Raw genomic sequence first — 24162 nt, forward strand, 5'->3', positions numbered from 1 at the left:
TATATATATATAAGTTAATTGTTATTTTATTGTAGAAGAAAAAATATCCTGAAATATTTGTTAAATAACAATAATTTCTGACAAAATCATTCTTTAGGGTTATTGAGCCTCACCATCTGGTCAGACATAGCAAGCTGACCTTCAGCCTTATAATAAGCTTCATTAATCTTGCCATAAACCACAGAAAAACCCAAAGATTTTTTAAATGGCTTCCAAACTTCTGCATAGATGCTCTTCATTAGTCCAAAGGTAAACAATAAACAAGTTGGCAAAGAAATTAGAAGGATACATGACAGGGAAAAAATGTTAACAATTGGTGAATCTTGAACAAAGCACATGTGAGTCTTCATTACACAGTTTTTCAACTTAATTTTTTAGTTACAGGCACACTGAAAAGTTGCTTTAGCATGACCATGCTATTTTCCAGATGTGCCTAAAAAACATACTTGATTATTTCTTTTCAAACCAGAAATAGAAAATCAGTTCTCCCCTGGGTGATACTTCCTATTGTTTTAAAAAGCTTCCAGAGCTTTCTGGAAAGTTTAAATTAAGGGGCTACAGTACACTGATATGGTTTTACAATTCTTGGGAGGCGTCTGAGTCAAACTCTCATCGAAGGTCTGTGACGGTCACAGCTCTGTCCACAACAGTCACATGGCTGCAGCTCTGCAAGAGCGAAATAGAAAGAAAGGGGAAGTCCTGGAAAATTCAGAAAAATCATCTTTTAAATGCTTATATACTTAAAATGCTCATTCTGGCTAGTGGTTCCCAGGCTGGCAGCCAGACTGTTACTTAAGTGGCAATTATGGTAAGGGGTCTGGGAATTATTATTTCTACCAATCCAGAATCAATAGCCTGTAGTCTGAATCAATATGGACCTATATATTTCCATTTATTCTTCAAATGTATGTGTATTCTAGAATCATTTATAAAATATACATTTATTTTAAATAACTGCTGAATTAATTGCAGTATGCTGGGTCATTATGTCAACCAGATGATAAAGTACACCTATTCTCACAAGGGGAATACTCCCTCTTCGCATGCGCAAGGGGTCATCCTAACTGAAAGCCTAGGCCTTTCTGGGGGATTGTGCAGTCTCTGTTTCAACATCCTGGTACCTAGCCACTTATTACATTCCAAGGCAGACTTCCCTATTTGTGAGCAAATCTGTCAGAAATTTCTTTCTCGTACTCAGCTGAAAACTGGCACTTTCACAGGGTCTTAAGTTTTGGTTCTGGGAGTCATATGAAATATCTGGGACCTTTTTATACAACAGCTCTTCTAACACTCACAGTCAGTTCTCAGATGCTCCCTGGGGTTCTCTACTAAACATCCCTAGTCTCTTTTACGTGACAAGGCTCTGGAGTCCCTTTTCCACATTGGTTTCTTTTCAGTGAACCCAAAAGAAATAATAATACTTCATGGCCAGCATGGAGTGAGGCAGTACTATCTCATTAGATTTGAGGAGAATACTGCAACATACTTATCAGCAACTACAGCTTTTTATCCACAGCTTTTTACCACTGTGAATTTACCAAAAACCCACAACATTTACCACTTGGGGGAAAAACTTTCTAAGAAGGTCATAAAAATCTCTATTACCTAAAATCAAATTAAAAGCAAAATTCCAAAATTAAATATACTTTACCTATCTTAAATGGCTTTTTTCTTTTGAATTCAAATCTCTTATTAAAATGCATGCTTAGCAACTGATGATGATGAAGGGAAAAACCTAATGTTTAATAAGCAAGCTACTGCACTTGGTACTTTCATTTAATCCTGTCAACAACCTGTAAAAGTATATATTATTATTATCATCATCATCATCTCCATGTATAGGTGAGAAAGCTGAGGCCCAGGAAGGTTAAATAACTTGATCACAACCCTGAAGTAGCGGAGCTAAGACTCAAACCCCTTCCTGTTCCACACTGCTTCCCACACATGTCTTTGTAGGAAGATTCAGAAAAATTAGTGACAGGGCTGATCTTCTGTGTGGGCCGTGAAGGACACTGTGTCGCATCAGCTCTGACTGTGCTCCCTGGTTAAAGCGTAGCTGCAGCTTCCTCCACAGGGATACATACACAGAAGAGGGGTGGGTCCTTGCTGTGGGGATGAAATCCTTTCTGGCGACAGGAAGAAATCTCCTCTAGTCCATGGTCAGTGAGTCTAAAGAATCCAGTTCTGAAATAAGAAAAAGCAGGTCCAGAACCCAGCAAAGGTGTCCCCTCAATCACACACACACTGGGCAGGGCAGAGCTCATTCTGAGACACCTTCAAACGTCTGCTGGCCCGCAGATCTCTTCTCTGGTGAATGAATCAGACAGTGATTCATCACTGCCACCACATCAGTTTTACTGGGAGAATTCATAGTAAATAACAGGGTTTAAAATGAAAAAGTTAATTTTCAGAGATAATCTGTTGGATACTGAAATTCTCTAATCTGACATCAATCTCTTGAAATTCCTACTGCTTCAAGTCAAACACTTCAAATTTCTTACATCCTTTTCTTATAAAAGCACCTACATTATTGCTTGGATACTTTTGTAAACAAGCAGAGTAGGTTTATCAGGCTACAGGACTTAAAAGGAAGACCTTTAGAAAAGCCAATCAAATATCACAATCTATATGTTAGATAGAGAACAAGGTCTTAAGAATGCAGAACATTTCCTCTGAGGCTTTTCCCCTGAACACCCTATGTACTTACTCCTGGAATTTGGGGGAACAAACAATGGCTATCGACTCTGGCAACATCATCTGGTACGAGCAGTGAGTGTGTAGGTCAACACTGGAGAGGAAGGCTGTCTGCGTGGGATGAGTCTGAGAAGAGGGAAAAAAAGCCTCTGAGAATACACAGGCAAGCCCAGCCCATGAAGAAAGTGAAATGTTAGCTGCTCAGTCACGTCCAACTCTTTGCAACCCCATGGACTGCAGCCTGCCAGGCTCCTCTGTCCATGGAATGCTCCAGGCAAGAATACTGGAGTGGGTTGCCATGCCCTTATCCAAGGGATCTTCCTCACCCTGGGATCGAACGTGGATCTCCCACATTGTAGGCAGATTCTTACCATCTGAGCCACCAGGGAAGCCCCCCCATGAAGGAAGGCAGAGCCAAATAATTCTCAATAACTTCCCATGATCTCCTAAAGTTTAAGGTCATTAGCAGCCATGAGGAATATGCCTGAAGTTCCTAATAAGGAATGAACTTCCTTCCCTGCATTGTAAACAAATGTAATTTAACATGAGTATGTGCAGACTCATAATTTCTATTTGACCATCAAGATCTATCTGGCTCCTCACAAGCTCTCTCGACACGATGGAAAGTCACCCATACTGGAATAGATGGTATGTGCTACCCAATACTTCAACCTGGTAGGCGTCAAGGACTTAACAAGCCACAGATGAATGATTCTTCTTCCTGAAAAAGGGGTTTAAAAGTCAGGCACAAGTCAGGGGCTCCATGGGTAAAAGTGGCAAAAGCTGTCCTGTGGGTAAAGCATATCATTCAGGGGTATGAGAGGCAGAGGGTGACTGGGATTTCAGGGGGTGGTTAACCACAAGGACCCTGTCCTATCTGAGAAAAAGACCACGATGTCGAAATTTGAAAGCAATCAGTTAAAGCACCATTTAAATTTCATTCAGTTTATCTCACTTGCTTTCAGTTTTTCAATTTTGTTTCTTTGGCCGTGCTGCATGGCTTGTGGGATTTTAGTTCCTCAACTAGGGAGGGAATCTGGGCCATGGCACTGAAAGCGCCAAGTCCTAACCACTGAAATTCCCCAGTTATTTAATGTTTTATTGAACACTGTCTTTGTATACAAATGAACACTATATAAAGACTTACCTCAGAGGGGGTATGATGTTAGATAATAAGGATGGAAAAAGGAAAGACCAAATATGACTCAAAAAGAACACCAATCTTTACTGACTTAAAAGCACAGAAAATAAATATGCACACTTGACCAGTGTTTTTAACTCTGTTGTGCAAAAATGAAGCTCCCAAGGGAACTTGTCAAAAGCACAAGTTCCTGCACCCCACCCTGGAAATATCCATCCTGAGAAGGAAAAAAATATTTTTTTAAAGCTCATTAAATAATTCTTATGCGTAGCCTCATCCGAGAAGCATGACTGCACAAAACGCTGTGACCAGCTCACTGTGGAAGAAGTCTACAACACAGGAACAAGTTAGCTGAGTGCTGACAGCAAATCCACACACCACGCCTGCACAGGGCAGGAAAGGGCTTCGATGACCACAAGGGAGGAACAGTTTCTACCAATAAGAATACGATCCCATAGGCTTTTAGGAACATGTGGCCTGTGTCAACACCTTTCATCCCATGTTAGAGCTTGAAATTTTAACTGAGAACAAACAAAGTCTACACAAGTTGATGAAGGTCTCCAATCTAAAGTTGGGTTAGCTAGAAAGACGACATAAAGACATATAGCAGGGCCTCAATAAATAACTGAAAACCAAAAAATCTTGTTTGAGGCTCTGCTCCCCTCTAACTACTATGCCTTCACTCCTTCCCGTCACAGTTGAGTTTCTTGAAAAAAAGTTATGCCTACTGTGCTCACATGCTGGAGATAGAGGAAGGCATTTTTATGAAAAAAAAAAAAAAAAAATACACCAAAGGAACAGAAATGAGTGAGAAAAGTGAATGCTGAGGGCAGCCTGGGTGTTCAGATGAGCAGAGTGTCCACAAAGAACAATGCCAGCTAAGACAGGGCTGAGACAAGGTGAAGGAGTGCCTTGAATACTGAGTTGGGGGTTACACGGTAGTTGGCGATAAACATGACCATACAAAGTTTCTGACGAGGGGGGCTTCCTGGTGGCTCAATGGTAAAGAATCTGCCTGCCAATGTAGAAGTAGTGGGTTCAATCTCTGTTTTGGGAAAATCCCACATGCAATTAAGCGCATGCACCAAAACTACTGAGCCTGTGCTGTAGGGCCTGGCAGCCGAAACTGCTAAGCCCGCGTGCTGCTGCAACTACAAGAGACGCCGCCGCGGGAGAAGCCCACGCGCTGCAACCAGCCTGTGGGAGAAGCCACGCGCTGCAACCAGTGGGTAGCCCCTGCTTGCCTCATCTAGAGAAGAGCCTGCACGGCAACGAAGACCCAGCACAGCCAGAAAAAATTCAAAGATTTTGACCAGGAACCTGATTCATAGCTGGCATGGTACAGAAGGAAGAATGGACCTTTTGCATTCTCCTCTTGCCAACTTTAAGATCTGAGCAAACATTACCGTCTGTTTTGGTTTGCTTTTAATCCCAAGTTAGGAAGAAATGGTACAGGAACATCATGGGGGAAAAAAAGCTGGAATACTATCAATTTAAGTTCTAAATTTCTTCCTAGCTAGGCCCTCACTGATATTAAAAATAGTTTTACTCACTTGTGGCTAAGATGTACCTAAAGTCTAAACAGTAATTATTTCCAACTTTGCCTCATCTTGTCCAGTTCTTAAACTCTCCTGCCTCCTCCCGCTGGGCAATGGACCTAGATTTCAACCTCATTGAAAGATCGCCTAAAATGAGTTCCCTCAACATCTCCAATTATAACCTTGAAAATCCCTCTGTAACTTTCTTCCTTCAATTCTGTTGTAGAGGAGTGTTTTCTCCCTAATATGAAGAAGACACCCTCTTTGTACTTTTGACTTAATTCCTTCCTACCTCCAGATTATCTTGTCTCTCCTGTCCTTTTACATCTCATTCACAGGTTCCACTATAGTTCACCCACTCACTGGGCTTAAAAACATGCTCAGACAACTATACACAAGAATGCAGATGAACCTTAAAGACACTGAGCAAAAGAAGCTGAATACAAAAGAATACATATTATATAATTCTATTTAAGTAAAGTTCAAAAGGGCTTCCCTGGTGGCTCATAGGTTCAGGAAGATCTCTGGAGGAGGAAATAGCAAACCACTCCAGTATTCTTGCTAGGAGAAGCCCATGGACAGAAGAGCCTGGCGAGTTACAGCCCATGGGGTCACCAAGAACTGGATGTGGCTGAGCACACACGCACGCATGTGAAGTTCAAACCCAGGAAAAAGCAAGCTATTGAGTTTAGGGACACACAGTAAGGTGGCAAAGCTATAAAGAAAGCAAAGAATTTCAAAAGAAATCAAGAGAGGGATTACCTGTACCAGAGAGGAAGGGTGACTGGGCAGGAGCATGGGGTAGGAGTATGTTTCTGGCAATGCTCTATTTCTTAACCTAGGTAATGTGTACACATATATTTTTGTTTAATGATTCATTAAAGTGTACATTTAGTTTATATAATACTTTCTTATATATATTTCAAATATAAAGGTTTCAAGAAAATCAAAATAAAAACAACACATTTTCACACACTAAACCATAAATCAAGCAAACTTTCTCTCAACCTGGCTATTCCTTAAGCCACTATTCAATCTCTTTCCTTTCCTCTAGTTAGTGCTAAGCTCTTCAAAAAATTAGTGTACATTTCACTATCACCACAACCTCAATACCCATTACTTCTTAAACCTTTTAAAGCTATTCCCACCATTGCCTAAAACCCACTAAACTGAGGTCATCAATGACTCAGCAAGTCCAATCAGCTCATACAAGTACTCAACATCCTGGAGCTCTCCGCAGCATGTGACACAGTGAACATCCTGAAGTTTCTCTCTGAGACATTCCTCCTCCTTTGGTACCTATGCCTCAACACTACCTCACCTTTCTCTGACATCTCTGTGCTGCATGACTAACTACTCCCTATGCTCCCCTAGGTGGCCTGGCCTTCAGCTGCAAGTTAATTTCTTCTTGTTTTCCACCTTCCCCCAGCTCCAAAGCCTCCAAGGTCAGCTTGACATAGAGGTCTCCTGGTTCTCTTTCCCACCTTGACCTTGTTTCCAAGTTCAAATTCCTGATAACTACCTCTACTGATATAATGTCTGGAAAAAGAAAAAAATCAAAGTCAGTCGTGTCCGACTCTTTGCGACCCCATGGATGTAGCCCTCCAGGCTCCTCTGTCCATGGGATTCTCCTGGCAAGAATACAGGAGTGGGTTGCCATTCCCTTCTCCAGGGGACCTTTCTGACTCAGGGATCAAACCCAGGTCTCCCACACTGCAGGCAGATTCTTTACCACCTGAGCCACCAGGGAAGCCCAATGTCTTACCAGTATCTTAAATTCAACATACTCAGAACTGAAGACAACATTTGCCCCACTTCCAAGTAAGTTCTCTTGCTGGAACCTCTGTTTCTCCTTATGAGATGATTGATCACTGCCACTTCCATGAGTCAGGCCTGAAATTTCTAAGTCATCACATTTACTCATCATCCTCTCTGACTCATTCCCCACATCCTCTGAAATCCTACATTTGTCTCTTTTTTTCCCAAATGCACTGCCATCATCCTGGCTCTCTTCATTATTACATTTTAATCATCACATTAACCTCTTAAATGAGCTCCCTGTCTCATCCTACTCACTAAAATGCAGAACTATCCTGCCTGTCCACCCAAAATACTACTCCTAATGTATTATGTGAAAACTTATCTATCACTGTTTCCTGATATGAACTCTAAGCCCCAGAAAACTGGACCACTCAACGCCCCAGGATTCCAGTCTGCCTATTTCACTGTTGTCCCCTCCATATGCAACCCTCCCTTGCCCCGCCCCCCCCCACAAATCTAGTACATCACCCCAGCTGTGATCCTTCCCTCCTCTAAATTCTACAGGGCATCTCTTAAAGCGCCAGGCACATTCTGCTTCACATAAGGAGTTAACGACTTGTCTATATGTCAATCTCCTCTATTAGACTAAAATCAAACCTTACTCAAATTGTATCCCCTGGTGGATAAGACACAGGTTTTCTATCCCCCATGTATCTATAATGGGGGATACACAATAGCAAGTATTTACAAAAGGACAGAGGCACACAGGACTGCCTCACAAGTCAGTGCTTCCCCAGTGCCAATATACAGTATGTGCAATCTTCCCAAATCCAGAAATAAGCTGCCTTGTTTGTGTGGGACCCTGTCACACAATGTAAAAACAGCTTGGTCTATGAGAATGAGGGGTTGAAAAAGAATAAAAAGAAAAATTAAAATGTAATCTTTAGGGATGGAATTATATCTTACCTGAGTATTACTAGAAGACTGTTAGGATATGCAGATACTTAAAAATTTTCTATTTTGATAGCCCTTCGGATTTACATAAAGGTTTACATATAGGTTGTTTTGGGCTTCCCTGGAGGCTCAAATGGTAAAGAATCTGTCTGCAATGCAGGAGACCTGGGTTCGATCCCTGGGTCGGGAAGATCCCCCGGAGAAGGGAACAGCTACCCACTCCACTATTTGCGCCTGAAGAATTCCATGGACAGAGGAACCTGGCAGGCTGCAGTCCGTGGGGTTGCAAAGAGTCAGACACGACTGAGCAACTAACATTTTCACTTTCTTTCATAGGTTGTTTTAAGAAAGATGAAATGCAAGTATCTGAATTAACTTCCTTGGTTCATTTTAAATACTTTGATTTGTACACCTTTCAGGAACATCATTTGTATGAAGTAAGGCATAAACCTCTGTGGTCAAGGCTCACATACACTCTCAGCCAGCATCCTATCAACATTCATGCTCACAGGGAAATTGGGACTTTGGAGGAAGAATTTCATTTCTATTAAAAAATTATTTTGATTAAAAAGTCCTGGGCTTCCCTGGTGGTCCAGTGGAAGAATCTGCCTGCCAATGCAGGGGAGATGGGTTCCATCCCAGATCTGGGAAGACCTGCAGGGCAACTAAGCCTGTGTGCCACAACTACTGAGCCTGAGTGCTGCTACTACTGAAGCCCAGGTGCCCAGTGCCCAGGCTCCGCAAGAGAAGCCACCACAGTGAGAAGTCCATGCACCATAACTAAAGAAAGCCCGTGTGCAGCGATGAAGACCCAGCACAGTCAAAATAAATATATACATTTCTTAAAATATAATAAATCATAACATCTTTTAGAAATGAAAAGCCCCAGAAATCAACACTGGAGTGCAAGCAGGTAAGTATGCTAAGGAAGTCAAGTCTGTACCCAACAGAGGGGAATACAACCATCTAAACAGCCTGGATACAATTCACTCTGCTTCAAGAAAAGAACAAGCAGTGCGTCTGTAACATCATGTGAGATGAACCCCCGGAGGGCTCAGAACTGCTTACATGAATCCAGCCCAGTGTGATGAGACCCTGCTGATCCTGTATGAGGAAAAGCTCTTCTTCATTCTCGGTGTTGCAATAATCAGACCCAGCACTCTGCTTGGGGATGAGAACGTGGGTAATGGTAAATTCGTTCCTCATCTGTCAAATTAGAAAATAGCTCATCACGATTCCGCGGTACGTAGGCAACCCTCTCTGTCACAGCAGTGGAAAGTTAAACTTCCATACAAGCAAAGGCCCTTCTCCCAGCATGAGTCTCCTCCATGAGATGAGTCCCTCAGGTCAGTCTTGCTCACAACTCTTACTGCCCAAGTACACCGCCTGGGGCCCTCTGCAAGGCCAAGATGCCCACAGCCCTGTGCGAATTTCCTGCTGCAGCCAAACAGGTCTGCTCATGAGTCTTAAGAAGCTCTGGGTATGGTACTGTTTCTCTTCCTTTATTCATGTCTAGAGGAGTTTCCTTTTACTATTTCTCTAAGCCCTTCCCAACCTTTAAGGCTCAGTTTAAGTCTATTCCACTTTACTCATTTATCTATTCAGCAGTTAGTAATGAGTTCTTTAAGCACCTCCATTTAATGATCCTTCTTTCCCCATAATTCCTAGTACTTTTATTATACGTGCTAGTCAGCAAACTATCTTTTGGTGTATATCTCCCATCTCTCTAAAGCGCCTGGGTACCTTTTGTGGACAGATGCTATCTGCCTTACATATTTATATTCTGATGATCTACCATAAAGCAGGTGTTCAAAAGCTGAACAAGGGATCTTCCTACCAAGTTTAGAATTAAGCATTTCTTATCACCAGCATTAAAATACTCAGTTAAATTCAATTAATTAATTGATTAATCAAAATTAACCAAATCCAGGGCTACTAAATTCAAGGTGACACTGCATTTTGCTGCCATGGCTCCTTCAGCAGAGGGATCTGTACAAAGAGTAACTGACCCTGGATATCTCTCTGAAAGTCACAGGAGGCCAAGGGTGAAGAAACAGTCTAGGCTCTAGAAAGCATTTTTTTTTTTTTTTTTTTACCAGTTTTCCACAGAGAATTCCACATGTCTCCACTCCCCGGGTAGTGTTGGCACCGGCCAACTGGAGAAACTGTGGGCAGAGCTTCCCGGGCACCACCACGTGGCGCAATCCATCGATTGTAGGAGCTGTAAAGGAGAGACAAAAAAAATCTAAGACCTCCCCAAGCTGACCTCAGAGTTGGCAGCCCTAGGAGAGCAATGCCAAATCACTGGGGTCCCCCCAACTGCAGGCAGTAAGTGGGGATCTCATCCTAATGGCACAAGAGAAAGGGCTGCAAAGGCTCTTCTCCAACCTCTGACCACAGCCACTGGGAGTAGGTTGTTTCAAGAAAAGAGAAGAGGCTTTAATCATTCAAGTGAAGACAAAGAGAAACTACTACTTAAGTTTCTGAGTTTCTACTATTATTCAGGAATAATAGTGAGAGGCAACCCTGCTAAGTACATGGGGAGAAATCCTGAAAGCTTCAGAGTCTAACACCTCTTGCCCACTCTTACCTTGTCCTTTTAAGTAGATCTTCTACAAAGCTGAATTCCTTACATGACTACTTGAAAGACAATTCCTAACAAAAAGATCTATTCTAATCATCAAGGCATACTCATCATTTGGCTGCTACTGTTATTTTCTCGGGTAACTATTCATTGGTGAGAGAAGGAAAGACTCAATAGTTTTTATGGCTAGACTGAATTACCACTAAGGCAATGGCACCCCACTCCAGTACTCTTGCCTGGAGAATCCCATGGACGGAGAAGCCTGGTGGGCTGCAGTCCATGGGGTCGCTGAGAGTTGGACATGACTGAGCGACTTCACTTTCACTTTTCACTTTCACGCATTGGAGAAGGAAATGGCAACCCACTCCAGTGTTCTTGCCTGGAGAATCCCAGGGACAGGGGAGCCTGGTGGGCTGCCGTCTATGGGGTGGCACAGGGTCGGACACAACTGAAGCGACTTAGCAGCAGCAGCACACAGAATAGTTACCTTGACTAAGTTCCTTACCAATTAGGAATATTTGCGAGGCAAACACAGTTCAGTAGCTTTTATTTTTAAGTCAGTTGTTGAATTTTAAAGTGTTACTATAAATCTCAAATTTCCTTTGCAAAAGGTTAACAGTGGTCTCTAGTTCACTGAACATGTCAAATCTCTATATAACCCTTAAAAGCTGAGAGTGAGTCTGACTTTCAAGGATTTTATTAGCGCTTCAGAAAATCAACCTAGCCCAGGTAAATTATATGGCTTAAGCAAAGGCCACTTTATAATACAGCTGTCATAGAACACAGTATGATAATATTGATCGAATGGATTTCTATGACCAGAGCCTAATGAGCGGGATCACGGAGGTAGTCGTCCGCTGAATCCCTTGGAATGACGCCCTTTTTGGCTGCAGCTGAGACGGAAGAGGATTCGAGCGAATGAATTCACTACCTTCCAAGTTGTTCAGTGCTCCAGGTTTCAAGGATCTGTCCACCACCGGTGGCTTGGCAAGCCTCACAGCTGCATTACAGTCTGAAGGCTGTGTGGGTATAGCAGGCACCGTGGGGAACACATCTAGGGAGGGCGTCTCCAAGTCAGGCACCAGTGGGCCCCCCAGGCCAGGGTCCACCTTCCCAAACTCCTGCACAATCTTCAGTCGTTCCTTTTCTAGCTCCTGGTTCCGGATCATCTCCTCGAAGGCATGGAACTGCTCCTGCTCCAACTGCTGCTGCTTCTGCTGGGCCACCCTCCGTCTTTCCTTTTCCAGCTCTTCCTGCATGGCTACATTTCGGGCAAATTCTTCCGCTTCCTTCTTCTACAAAGCACAAATAGGAGTTAACAATAACACTTTACACTCAAGTAACTTCACACCTTAGGAGGACAAAGCTTTTTAGCAGGGAGACTGCCCCCAAATGTTCTGGCCTGATTTCCAAACACAGAATCCAGGCTTCCCTCAGTGCCTCTACACCCATAGGACAGTTACCCCTAATGGATCTAACCACCGTACCCCTATTCTTCAAGGACAGTTAAAGTCCTAATCCTCTCAGTACCCTTTCCCAATAACTCTAACTAATGCATTTTCTTCTTTACCAAAATCTCAATGCAGCATATTGCCCGTACATGCATATCATACAGAATTTTAGTCTCTAAGTGTGCCACGTATACATTCTGTATCCCAAGTAGGGCTGCGAAAAGGAACCAGATCCCAACTTACAAACGCCATGTAGGGGTCTGTATTGAATTTTAACCCTGAATGAAGCCTCTGGAATTCTTCTGGTGATTAGTAAAATACAGAGTGACATTTTAAACTATAAGAACCATCAAGTAATAGCTTCCTTCATGAAGATTTTCACTCATTAGGTACCTTAGAAATATACAGCTGTTTTCCTCTCAGCTGATTTTCAACATCAGAGTCCAGAATAGAGTTCAGGAGAGTGTACAAAAGAATGCGAAATGCTTGCAGTGTGTGTTCCCGGCTGACAGACCAGTGACCCTGCCTCAGAGTTTCTCACGTGTTTTAACTGACTCTTCCTAACAAGAAGTCATTGAAAATATTAACAGCTTTATAAACAGGTATAATCTGTTTTGGATATAATCAAATGTGAATCAAATCCCCAAATTCTCTGATCTAAAAACCCTATACTTTAGTGAGAACTTTCTTTGTTCTTAGGTTCTAGCTCTAGATGTAACAGGCAAGCAATAGATTTTCTGTCCCTCAAGTCATCCTCTTAGATAAAGGGGTTAATCTGTATTAGAATCCTCAGCCTCAACACTTTTTTCTGGATTTTGCTAAAAATATAAAATATCACAATGAAATCAAAAGATCCGCTGAAATACCTACTAGATTCCTAGAACACAGCCTAAGAAGCCAAAACAATTTCCTTTTTTTGCTAATACATACTCACTTTTTCTTCATTATATTCTAAATATTCTTTGGTATATCGTTTTAACAGTTCTGCCTTCAGTTCTTCTGCTTTGGGAAATGCAATCTCCTTTAATTTCTGGGATACAAAATCAAAATCTGAGAGTTAGGACAATGGTCGCCAATTAAGTAGAAAAGTAAAAAGACTTAAGTCAAGTTGGCAATGGCAACACCACTTCTAAAAACATTTAAATAATGTAATTTAAATTACCCCTGCCATACTGTACCTGGTATTTTGTAACTTATCTACTGAAATGGCCTTATCTCCTATTTGCAGGATTTGACATTCAGATGCAGACTCTGCTTCTTATGTCTGGAAGTTAGTCTGTGCCTCTTTGAAGCTTTTAGATGGGCAAGAGTGAAAGTGAAGACCCACCTTTACTGTGTCTTTCTTTTCAGGAATGACAGCTGATTTGTAATCTCGATGCTTTGGTAGTTTCTCAATAAAGAGCCTAAGGGGACAGAACAGATTGATGGTGATGCAAAGAAGACATGCAAATGCCCAGAAGACTCTGAAGCAGTGCAACTCCCTTACCCTGTAGGGGCTATCCGACAGGTTTCCAGGTACGCACAGGTAACAGGCCCCCTCCCCCACTCACCCTCAGCCCCATAAAGAGCCACAGAATTGCTCTTCTCCCAACTCAGGCGTTCAGCAGCACGAGACGCCCACAACAAAAACTATGGAGGGGAGAAAATCCTAGCCTGTGCCCAAAAATACGCCTCCAAAGAAATTCTTTTCTGGTTGTGACAGTAACAGGCTTCCAAAGGAAAAGCCCTCTGTCACAAAGCATTCTTCAGTGAACAGTCTGGCAGCCAAAGGCAGGAGGCTAAGAGAAAACCCACGTTCTATTACTACTCCTAGCTCTGTGTGATCTTTGCTGTTGGCTTATTTTCTTTGGGATTCATGTTCCTTTGTAGAATCATCCTCGCACCAGATTAAGCACTGGGATGCTCAGAGAGTATATGTGTTATATGTGAACATTACATGTGTAATGTGTAATATGTGCACATGTGCATTATGTTTGATATGTGCATTATGGTCTCCGATGAAATCTGCTTAGAGAAACGTAAGTGCTAGATTTCCTCTTTCAGTTCTTGTCCTTGACTGTAAAGCTCAGTGGGAAAAATAAACTGAATCAATTCATGAGCTCTAACATTTATGATGTCTACTTAAGAATGGTGAAAACAAACAGAAGTTCAGTAACTTGTCACAGCCAGAAGTGGAGGGCTCAGAATGCCAGATTCCAGATTCTGCTTATAAGTATATATAGTAACACAGGAAGTATATACAGAAGCTAACAAAAGGAGAGGGCAGGGGAAATAGAGTGCATGAGGCAGGAGTGGGAGTGAAAAATCTATATACCTTTTTTAAAAAAATTATTTTCATTTTGAACCATGTAATGAAAACTAGTTCATGAAGGATTTCCCTGGTGGTAGTTAGGAATCCGCCTGCCAATGCAGGGGACATGGGTTTGATCCCTGGTCTAAGATCCCACATGCTGTGGAGCTACTAAGCCTATGAACCACAATTACTGAGCTTGTACTTTCCAACAAGAGAAACCACTGCAGTGAGAAGACTGCACCGCAACCAGAGAGTAGCCTGTGCACAGCAATGAAGACCCAGCACAGTCAAAATAAATAAATAAATAAAATGAGTTTATAAAACTTCCAGACCTGAACATGAACACCTTTCTCGTGTTTCAGTAACTGTAGTCAATTTTCTGAATGGGGGCATATGGGCAGAAGGGTCTCCTGAAAACAGAATGAGTAACACAACCCACTGCCCACACTGGAGGCAAGAAAGCTTAATGGTTGGGAGGGCAGGCTCTGGAGCCACCCTGCTTAGGTTCAAATCCTGGTTTTAGCCACTTATCTACCAGCTGTGTGGCCTCCAGCACCATCCCTCAGTTGCTCTCTCTCTATAAATTATACACACAGAGACAAACTAGTACTACCTGAAACGGTTGCTATGATACCAAACAGAGTTTAAAAATAAATAAAGTGCTGAGCACAGTGCCTAGCGCATAGCCAACATCTGCTATATATACGATTGTTTTTACTATCATAATAAATAAAGATGTGAGCAAGAAAAAGAGAGGAAGATGTTAACACCAGGGTTAGAAGTTTTCCAGGCAGAGAATAGCTGTGGCCCAGAGGTATACTGTTCTCTGGGTTGTATCTGGTTGCAGTTCAGAGAGAGGAGCTGTACAAAAGCAAACAAAGATGCACTGGCAAAACACAAACGAAACAATCCAAAAGAACAAAAGGAAAAAATATGCATAAAAGTAAATAAAAGAGGGAAATAATTAAGAAAAATGGTACTCAATTTTACTTATAAATGAAAGAAATTCAAGTTAAGATGAGCTATCATTTCTCATCTATCAGATTGGCAAAGGCTAAAACTGGATTGCAATCAGTGTAGGTAAAGGCACAGAGAAATAGGTGTCCTTTCACACTCCTAGCAGGACAGGAATTTGATAATACCTTTTTCCTTAGGGGAGGAAGGGGTGTAGGAGACAAGTATTCAAAATTTAAAATGTGTATACCATTTAAGCTCACAATTCCATCTCTGTGAATTTATCCTACAATAGTACAAAAATATATGAATAAGATTATTCAATTAGCATTGTTCATAAAAGAAAGACAAACTGAAAACCTAAATGGCCATCAGTAGGGGATTACTTCATAAATTATGGTAGACCCAAATGTGGAAAAACAATATAATCATTCGCTCTTTCATTCAAAAAACATTTATTGAGCATCTGCGATGGGGTCAGGCATTATTATAAAGGCTGGGGACTTGGCAGTGAATGTCACAAATTCCTCCCCACCAGAGTATACATGACAGGGGGTAAGAGACAATAAACCAAACAAAGAGTACACAGATAATCAGTGCTGGGAAAGGCACTAACAGGGAAGGGGAATAAGTGACATGGAAGGGATGGAGATTTTAGGTAGCGCAGCTAAGGAAGGCATCACTGAGAAGGCAACATTTAAGTAAGGACTGGAAGAGCGAGCCATGAAGATATCTAGGATAAGACTGCTCCAGGTAGAAGAAACACCCCTAAAGCAGAATGAGATGATGGATCAGTGTCCTGATATGTAAAGATACAACTGTTAAGAAAGCAAGCTGTGGAGAAGACTATGTTGTATGATCTCATTCAGGTACCAAGGAAAAAGGATAAAGACATGAGCCCAGGTGCTTGCATGGGGATATTTTCTTAATAAATACACAAGAAATAGAACATGGTTACCTCTGGTGGATGGGCATTTTCTTTTCACTTTAATATTTCCCTTGCTGTGTGGTTTGAAAACAAACTGTTTTAATCATGAAAACATATTAATTTTGTGTAAAAATAATTTAAAAAGTCAAAAAGAAATTCTATAACGTGGATGCATTAAGGGCTCTAATTTCTTCCAATCTGAAAAGTTAGTGAGCAAAGCGAGCATGATCACAGAGGAAAACCCTCTTCAGTCCATAAGCCCCAATCCTGGGGGGAAACATTTTCAACGCAGGTGACAGACCATTTTCAGAAAGCAGGTTTGTGTTGTAAGAGGCTCACACAGCAGACAGGATTGCCTAAGGCCTCTGTAACTCTTTTCGATGTAGCCTAGTCAATGACCATAAAAAGCTGTGAAAGAATCCACTGCCTGGATTACTGTCTGTGCTCACCATGAAAATATGTACTGATTTAATATGTTGAGGATCCTTCTTCTATACTGGGGTCTGCAAAAGGAAAAGCATTCCTACAGTAAGGAAAACCTCTGAGGAGGGAAATGTGCTTGAGATCATTAAGATGCCTAAACTGATTGAGGGAAAAAAATATACCCTTTAAAATCTTGAATTAAAGTATCCACAAAAGGTCTAGAACAATGACTCAGTAGTGGGGGAGCGAAGCAGAGGAGTGGTGAAATAGAGGCCTACCCTCCTCTCTCCTCCTCAGTGTAATAATTGCCAAAGTGAGCTCTTGTTAACTGACAGGAACATACCAAGTAAAGTGTGGTAGAAAAACAGAGCAAGAATACTGAGCTAGAAGGTTTTTTTTGCAACTCCTAGGACTTGTCAGCTCACAGAATCAAGAGTTAGGGTCTTGAAGATATCTGCAAGAAAAATAAATGTAGCTATATTTGTTGATTCAGGTCAAGCCAATCCAACAACGTCCCAAATTAAAACCCAAATCTAACAAGTTAAGTAATACATTTTCCCCTCCTCTCACTTGACTCTCCTCCAGGCCAAGTTCATCCCGTTAAATGGTCCTATAAGCAGTACACCACATATAGGGACAGGCTCCCTTTACCAGTCTTGTTAACACTGATATTCATATCACTCAATGTAATAACAAGGCACAGAAAAAAAATCAACTGAAGTTTCTGTGTACTATTAATCCTACTCCTACTCCCTCTGGCCTATTTAGGAGTTTATTTCTATGCTCAATCTCTTTTCTGTACCATTAGCCTCTCCTACTCCACAGTATCCTTTCCAAAAGATATGCTCTAGCATCTCCCACCTGAAAACAGACACAAACACATTCATGTACTCTGTGTCCCCCTTCAGTTATTTCAATTTTCCACTTTACTTCTGGTCCAACTTCTCCAAAGAGCTGTCTATGCTAGGGCTTGGCAAACTATGGCCAGTGGGGCAAATCTAGCTCGCCATCTGTTTTTGTAAATGAAGTTTCATTGGAACACAGCCTCACTCATTCATTCATGTATTATCTATGACTTGCTTTCACACTATAAAGCAGAGGTTGTGACAGAGACCAACTTGCCTGTGAAGCCAAAAATATCTACCATCAGGTCCTTTTACAGGAAAAGTTTGCCAGTCTCGGAACTATACTCATCGCCCATTCCCCTTTCGACCCACATCAGTGAAACTGCTTACCAAGATTACCAATCACATCATGACATCAAATCCCTGCCCACCTGACACAGTGCCCATTGTCCTGCAGTTACTTACTTCTTTTGGCTCCCATGACAAAGTGATGGATTTCCTCCTATCTCTCAAAACTTCCTTCCAAGTTTCCTCTACTGGCCTTCCCTTCACTAACCAACCTTGGGGCTCTCTCCTAAGTTCCTTTTCTTCTCATTCTACAGTCTCATAATCAAAGTCTCTTTTCCTTTAATACACCACGGATCCTTCCGGCCTCTAATGAAGCCTATGGACTCTTCTCGAAATAATTTTTTAAAGATGTAATATAAATAATGAAAGATTACAAAAAGCCCCATTCTACTCTAACAGTTTTCAAAATATTAAAAAATGATGAAATGTGCTTACTTATTGATGCATTGTTAATGCATTAAAAAACAAGATCTAGTTGTGGGTTTAAGAACTGTACTATAATTCTGAAGTAGTGATAAGTATAAATGTTATTTTGAGACCTACTGGACAATCATAATATGAAAATATCTTGATTTCTGTTGGTGACAAAACTACAAATATTAATAATACTGTGGTTTGAGCCTATATCTAAAATTAAAGGAAGTACTAAATTTCAGCTACACATTAGTAAAAATAAGAAAAGTTTTTCCCAACCAAGTTCATGGACACTGAATTCTATCAACAAATCCCTGTGGGTTCCTGGACCCTAGATTAAGAACCAGTGCACTAGATGGTCTCAGCATCCTTATGGCTTCAGGACCAACTATATGTTGAGGACTCCTGAACTTGTTGCTCCAACAGAGACCTCTCCTCTGAGTTCAGACTGCTACACTCAACCTCCTACTGGACATCACTACTTGGATATCTCATAGATAACTTAAACTTAACACCTTAACATGAACTCTTTGTCTTCCCACTACCCAACAACCCCCTTTGACACCACTCTCCCCCATCTCAATAAATGGACTGGCAAATCCTAAGTTACTCAAGGCAAAATGAGGTCAACTTTGATATCATCTTCTTTCCAAAATTATGAGTAAGTCTCATGGACTCTATCTCCAGAAAACAAAATCCATCTACTCTTTTCCAGGCTACCATGTTCTTTCAAGCCACCAGCCTTTCTCTTGAACTGCTGTTAAGAGTTTCCTAACTAATCTCACTGCCTTCTCTTAACACTCCCTCCACCAGCTACCATATGGCAGCCAAAATTTATATTTCTAAAACATAAATAAGATTAGGTCACAGCCTCACTTAAAACTTTTCAGTGGCTTTCTATTACTCTCAAGATAAAATGTAAACTCTTTACTGTGGCCAATAAGATCCTCCATGATTTGGCCCCGTCTACCTCTCCAACTTCATCTGAGGTCATTCTCTCTCTTCATTTGCTACACTCCGAACACAATGATCTTTAATCCTCAGAACACACTAAGGTCTTTCCTACCTGAGACCTTCTGAATACACAGTACTATCTGTTTTAAACGCTCTGCTTTATGCTTTTGGAATGACCAACTCTATGGCACCCTTCAAGTCTCAGTTTAAATCTTACATTCTCAGATAGATGTTACTCTATTTAATTAGATATCCATGGCTATTTTCTATCACAGCACTTTCTCTGCTGCTCCCCTATTTTGTTACCATATATTTCTTTGTTTACCTGTATGCTGTCTTCTCCCATAATGAGAATAAGGGCAAGGGCCATTTTATTTACTATGTACGTAGGACTTACTGCAGTGTCAAGTAGATAGAAGATATACACAATATATATTTGCTGAATGAATACGATCCTCACCCTTCAAGCACTTTCTATGTGGAACAACAAGACCCAGAAGGCCCTCAGAAAACACCTGGTAGAGTGATTCCATGATTCTCCTGCACTTACTCAACTATAATTTCCCAAAGGAACTGTGCCCCTCATTCTGAGAGAGCTATCTACAAGATTACTGGAAATATACTAGTTCCACCAGCAGCAGAGTAAATGAAGAGGAGGACAGTAGCCAAAGAAATATCTCGGGAAAATAAATTTTGTGCCCATTGTGCCTAGGAATGAGAAATTCCTAATAGCAAAGAGAGGGAGAAATGTAACTATGATTCTATGAACTTTATGAAACCACAGCACTCCCTTTGTTCCATTCTAAAATTACAATATGAATTCTAGGCAATCCACTCTTACACCTTCTTTAGAGTACTGGCTCTCAACTGGGGCAGTTTTCCCTCTCAGAAAGCATTAGTGATATCTGGAGACATTCTGGGTTGTCACAACTTGGAGATAAGGGGTTCTACTGGCATCTAGTGAGTAGAAAGACCAAAGATGCTACTAAACACACCACAATGCACAGGCCACTCCTGTGCAACAAAGTATTGTTCAACCCAAAATGTCACTAACACCAAAGTTGACAAACACTGCTTTACAGCAGTATGTGATCAAAAACTTAATATAATTAATATGCATCCATCACCTCTAGAAGAACATATAAGAAACTAATAAGGGTGCCAGCCTCTGGGGAGGGGAACTAAAGGTTTGGGGGAAAAGAGGAGTGGTAGGGAAATTTAGTTTTTAAATATATATACCCTTTCGTGCCTTCTGAATTCTGCACTACATGCACGTTACCCATTCAAAAAACAATAAAAAATAAGCCCAAATTAGTGTGTCCCCAGACTATAATCTCAAAAGACTACCTTCAATTCAAGAAACAGCACCAAAAAGAAAACAAAAAGAACAGGCCTTATGCTGTAGAATGAATCCTGAATTAAGAGCTGGAAAATGCAGGTTTTGCCACTGCAAATTGTGGAATAAAACCTACCATTGAACCTGGAGGGTGTTTCCTCATATGCAGAATGGAAGGATGATGTGCCCTACACAGTGCACACAGAACCGTAAAGATCAAATGACATAAATGCAGGTGAAATGTTCTATGAACTATTTAAGAGCTATACAAATACACTGAAATTATTATTACCTTAAGGTCCTACTATTATGAAAGGACAAGACTAGAAATTACAAATGAGATCTTTTAACATTATTATTCCCTTCCTAAATTACACATCTTTTCCAAAGTCACTGGGACTTTAGCAATTGTTCCTGTTAACTGAAATCTTCAATTCATGCTGCAAGAGGCTAAGCAACTCAAGGGAAAGGTCTTATGATGAGCTATACAAACTGTAGGTGGTCGGTACTTATTTAATGATTTACACGATTATGATAAAGGTTAAGAAAAAACTCTTTCCCGAGACACTCAATTTGCTACAAAATAAGTAGAGGTGAGGAATTTTGGCTCTGCTAAACCTCAACAATAACCCTCTGACTGGCTGCCTTAATAGAGAGGGGACAGGAAAAATCCTTCATCAATACAAAACATGTATAGTTTAAACACCAACTCTCTTGCCTAACAGCTGGGCCATGTGGGCACAGCCCAAAGAGCTAGGTCTCTTACTCATGAAATTACTGAGTCATGAAAACAACATTTTCAGTACCCAGTACCCATGTCTTTGAATGTCAAGAACAGCTAATATGTAGGAGCTGCCAGCAAAAATGATTAATGATAATGACGTTGTAAAGTTCTCTGGTTTTAGCAATTCTGAGCAGAAATAAATGAGCACAAGAGCACCATGAGTGGGGTATCAGTCACCAGAAAAGAAAAAGGAAACCGGAGGTGTCTTACGTGATATACTTGTTATAGAGGATGAAGGCATATTCGATGTTGCCTTCCTCACAGTAAACAGACGCCATCCGGATAATCTCCACTCCGGAGCGGAAGTACCGGCGGGGTGGAATGTCTTCATTTATCTCCACGGCGCTGCCCCTGTGGGACAGGGCCCTCACCCGGTCTTCGGGTGGGAGGCTCACATCTCCATGGTCAGACATGAGGACCAAGAAGTCCTGAAACAAACAAAAGATGGCATCAATACCAAGGCCCCCGTCACTTCGGCACAGGTGTACATCTCAACAAACCTCTTCCTTACAAAGAAATTGAGAAAAACACCACATACTGTTGCTCATATTAACTAAGGTCTCTTTCCCACAAGAAGCCTGAGACCCTCAAGGAAGCCCATTTCACAAGGATGAAAGGACTGCCAGACTCAGAAACCCACAATGCCTGTGGCATGATTAGGTGCTACAAAGGGTATAACAATAATGAGCCACAAGGGGTTCAGTTCTCTTTTCATGCTAATCATCCCCTGTCATTAGGAGGCCCTGACCTCGGCACCATAAAAAGAGGGACAGTATCTTGTATTTTTTCCATTATCTCTCCTCCCAGCTACCCACTTCCACCCACCCCAGTATCTGACAGAGAACACTCAATGACATTTCCTGATGATTGTTAACTGACTTTAAGTTGATCATTTAACCTGAGAGTAACAGACTTTGTCTACAACTTTTCGAACTTTAGCACAAGGTTAGTGAGGGGAAATGGTGTGGGGATGAATATTTATAATCCTGACTCTGCTCATAAAATCACTAGTCCAGTCAATGTACAACATCATCATTTCAGGGTAAGGAATTCAGATCTAGAAAACAGTTTACTCAAATCTATCTTCGAAGACTAAGTAAGTACTCCTTGAATAACAGAAGGACATGAAGGTAACTTGAAAGGCAAAACCCAAACCAACAATAACAACAAAAACAACCCGGGAGTCTCCCCTCCCTGGGTCTCAGATTGCAGTCATTCTACAATCTTTCCTGATACTGTTGCTGTTAGATTCTTTCTTCCAGTCAGATATCACTCTACATCACTTCCAGAAAGATTCTGGGTATTTGATGTATACTGAATTACAGCACACCCCCTACTCCAGTATTCTTGCCTGGAGAATCCCATGGACAAAAGGAGCCTGGTGGGCTGTAGTCTACAGGGTCACAAAGTGGGACATGACTGAAGCGACACAGCACAGCCAGCATGCTGTAGAACATACAAGCTACAGCAGATTTTGGAATTCAAGGCCCTGTGTCAACTGGCCCCATTTGGTCCTTTTAAACCTTACTCACTTTGTCCTTTTAAACCTCACTCATTGCCAACAGAGACCTTTTGCTTCAGTCAGGATTCTTATCTGCCCAGAAATCCTCATATTTGTTTCATTTGTCTACCCACTCTTGTTTTCCATTCCAAGCACTCCCTCAAAGATGATTTTCTCCAGGTCAACTCTATCACTCGGTCACACTTCCTCCACCAAGCTTTTTCTCAAACACCCTGCTGCTGCTGCTGCTAAGTCGCTTCAGTCGTGTCCGACTCTGTGCGGTCCCATAGATGGCAGCCCACCAGGCTCCCCCATCCCTGGGATTCTCTAGGCAAGAGTACTGGAGTGGGTTGCCATTTCCTTCTCCAATGCGTGAAAGTGAAAAGTGAAAGTGAAGTCGCTCAGCCGTGTTCGACTCTTAACAACCCCATGGACTGCAGCCTACCAGGCTCCTCCGCCTATGGGATTCCCCAGGCAAGAGTACTGGAGTGGGGTGCCATTGCCTTCTCCGTCAAACACCCTAAGGGTACAAAAATTGTGGGGACTACCAGGGATGTAGAGGCATTCCACCTTCTGTGGGAGTCTTTTCAGGGGCTCAAGAAGCCACTAGCAAATCTAAAACCTCCCCAAGTTAACTAATTAGTAAACTCAGCGCAGAGCCCATCAAAGCTAACTGAGGCAGGAGAAGCTTGTTGCTCTTTATCACCTCTCGGGAGAGGATTTTTTGGTCGAGAATGGAACCCCTTCCCAAGGCCAGCAAGTGCTACCCCACACAAGGCTGAGCAACACTCCAAAGAGGAGATGTAGCGTCGGCAAATAAGAGGGGAAAGTGGCGGAAAAAACCGAGGCGGGGGAAGATGACTGGGAGGCGAAAGGAAGTACCAGGAATGAGCGAAGGGGGCGTTTACAGCGGAGAAGGATCCACTGACAACTGCTTGAGGCCTTCTCGAAGGCACTCAAGCCCAAGTTGTCAACACCGGGCAAAATTATTGAAGGCTTTCGCGTCTATCGCGTGCGGTAGGAGGGGACGCGCTGGGCTAGGCTGGGGACCGGAGCCGTCAGGGGCCGCGCGCGCGACAGGCCGGGCAGGGGGCGCAGGGAGGAGAAGGCTGCAGGCCCCACACTCACGGTGGCCGCTCCCCGTCAGACTCCGATCACGCTCAGCGGCAGGGCCCCACCACACTGCTGGGACCCTTGCCCACCTGTCCCCCGCGGACGACTCTCGGCGCTTCCGAAAACGTCACGTCCGGCATCCGCCC

The 24162-nt window shown here is 42.1% G+C and overlaps 1 protein-coding gene across 4 annotated transcripts; it reads right to left on the bottom strand.

The window, feature by feature from the left end:
- Nucleotides 1-24162, bottom strand: STAMBP (STAM binding protein). 4 transcript variants are annotated; one of them, XM_019969915.2, is made up of 10 exons: nucleotides 24106-24162; nucleotides 21613-21830; nucleotides 13451-13526; nucleotides 13058-13153; nucleotides 11604-11967; nucleotides 10185-10309; nucleotides 9157-9294; nucleotides 2708-2820; nucleotides 2085-2184; nucleotides 1-666 (listed from the first exon to the last, which is right to left on the bottom strand). In XM_019969915.2, exons 1-10 carry the CDS (start codon nucleotides 24154-24156, stop codon nucleotides 610-612), a joined length of 1338 nt encoding a protein of 445 aa, XP_019825474.2. In that variant the 5' UTR covers nucleotides 24157-24162; the 3' UTR covers nucleotides 1-609. The 4 variants fall into 4 exon arrangements, with proteins under 4 accessions (XP_019825474.2, XP_019825475.2, XP_019825476.2 ...); XM_019969916.2 differs by having other exon boundaries at nucleotides 24032-24155; XM_019969917.2 differs by lacking the exon at nucleotides 24106-24162 and adding an exon at nucleotides 23786-23995.

This window comes from Bos indicus, chromosome 11 (genome assembly GCF_029378745.1).
Source record: "Bos indicus isolate NIAB-ARS_2022 breed Sahiwal x Tharparkar chromosome 11, NIAB-ARS_B.indTharparkar_mat_pri_1.0, whole genome shotgun sequence".
In the NCBI taxonomy this organism is placed as follows: domain Eukaryota; kingdom Metazoa; phylum Chordata; class Mammalia; order Artiodactyla; family Bovidae; genus Bos; species Bos indicus.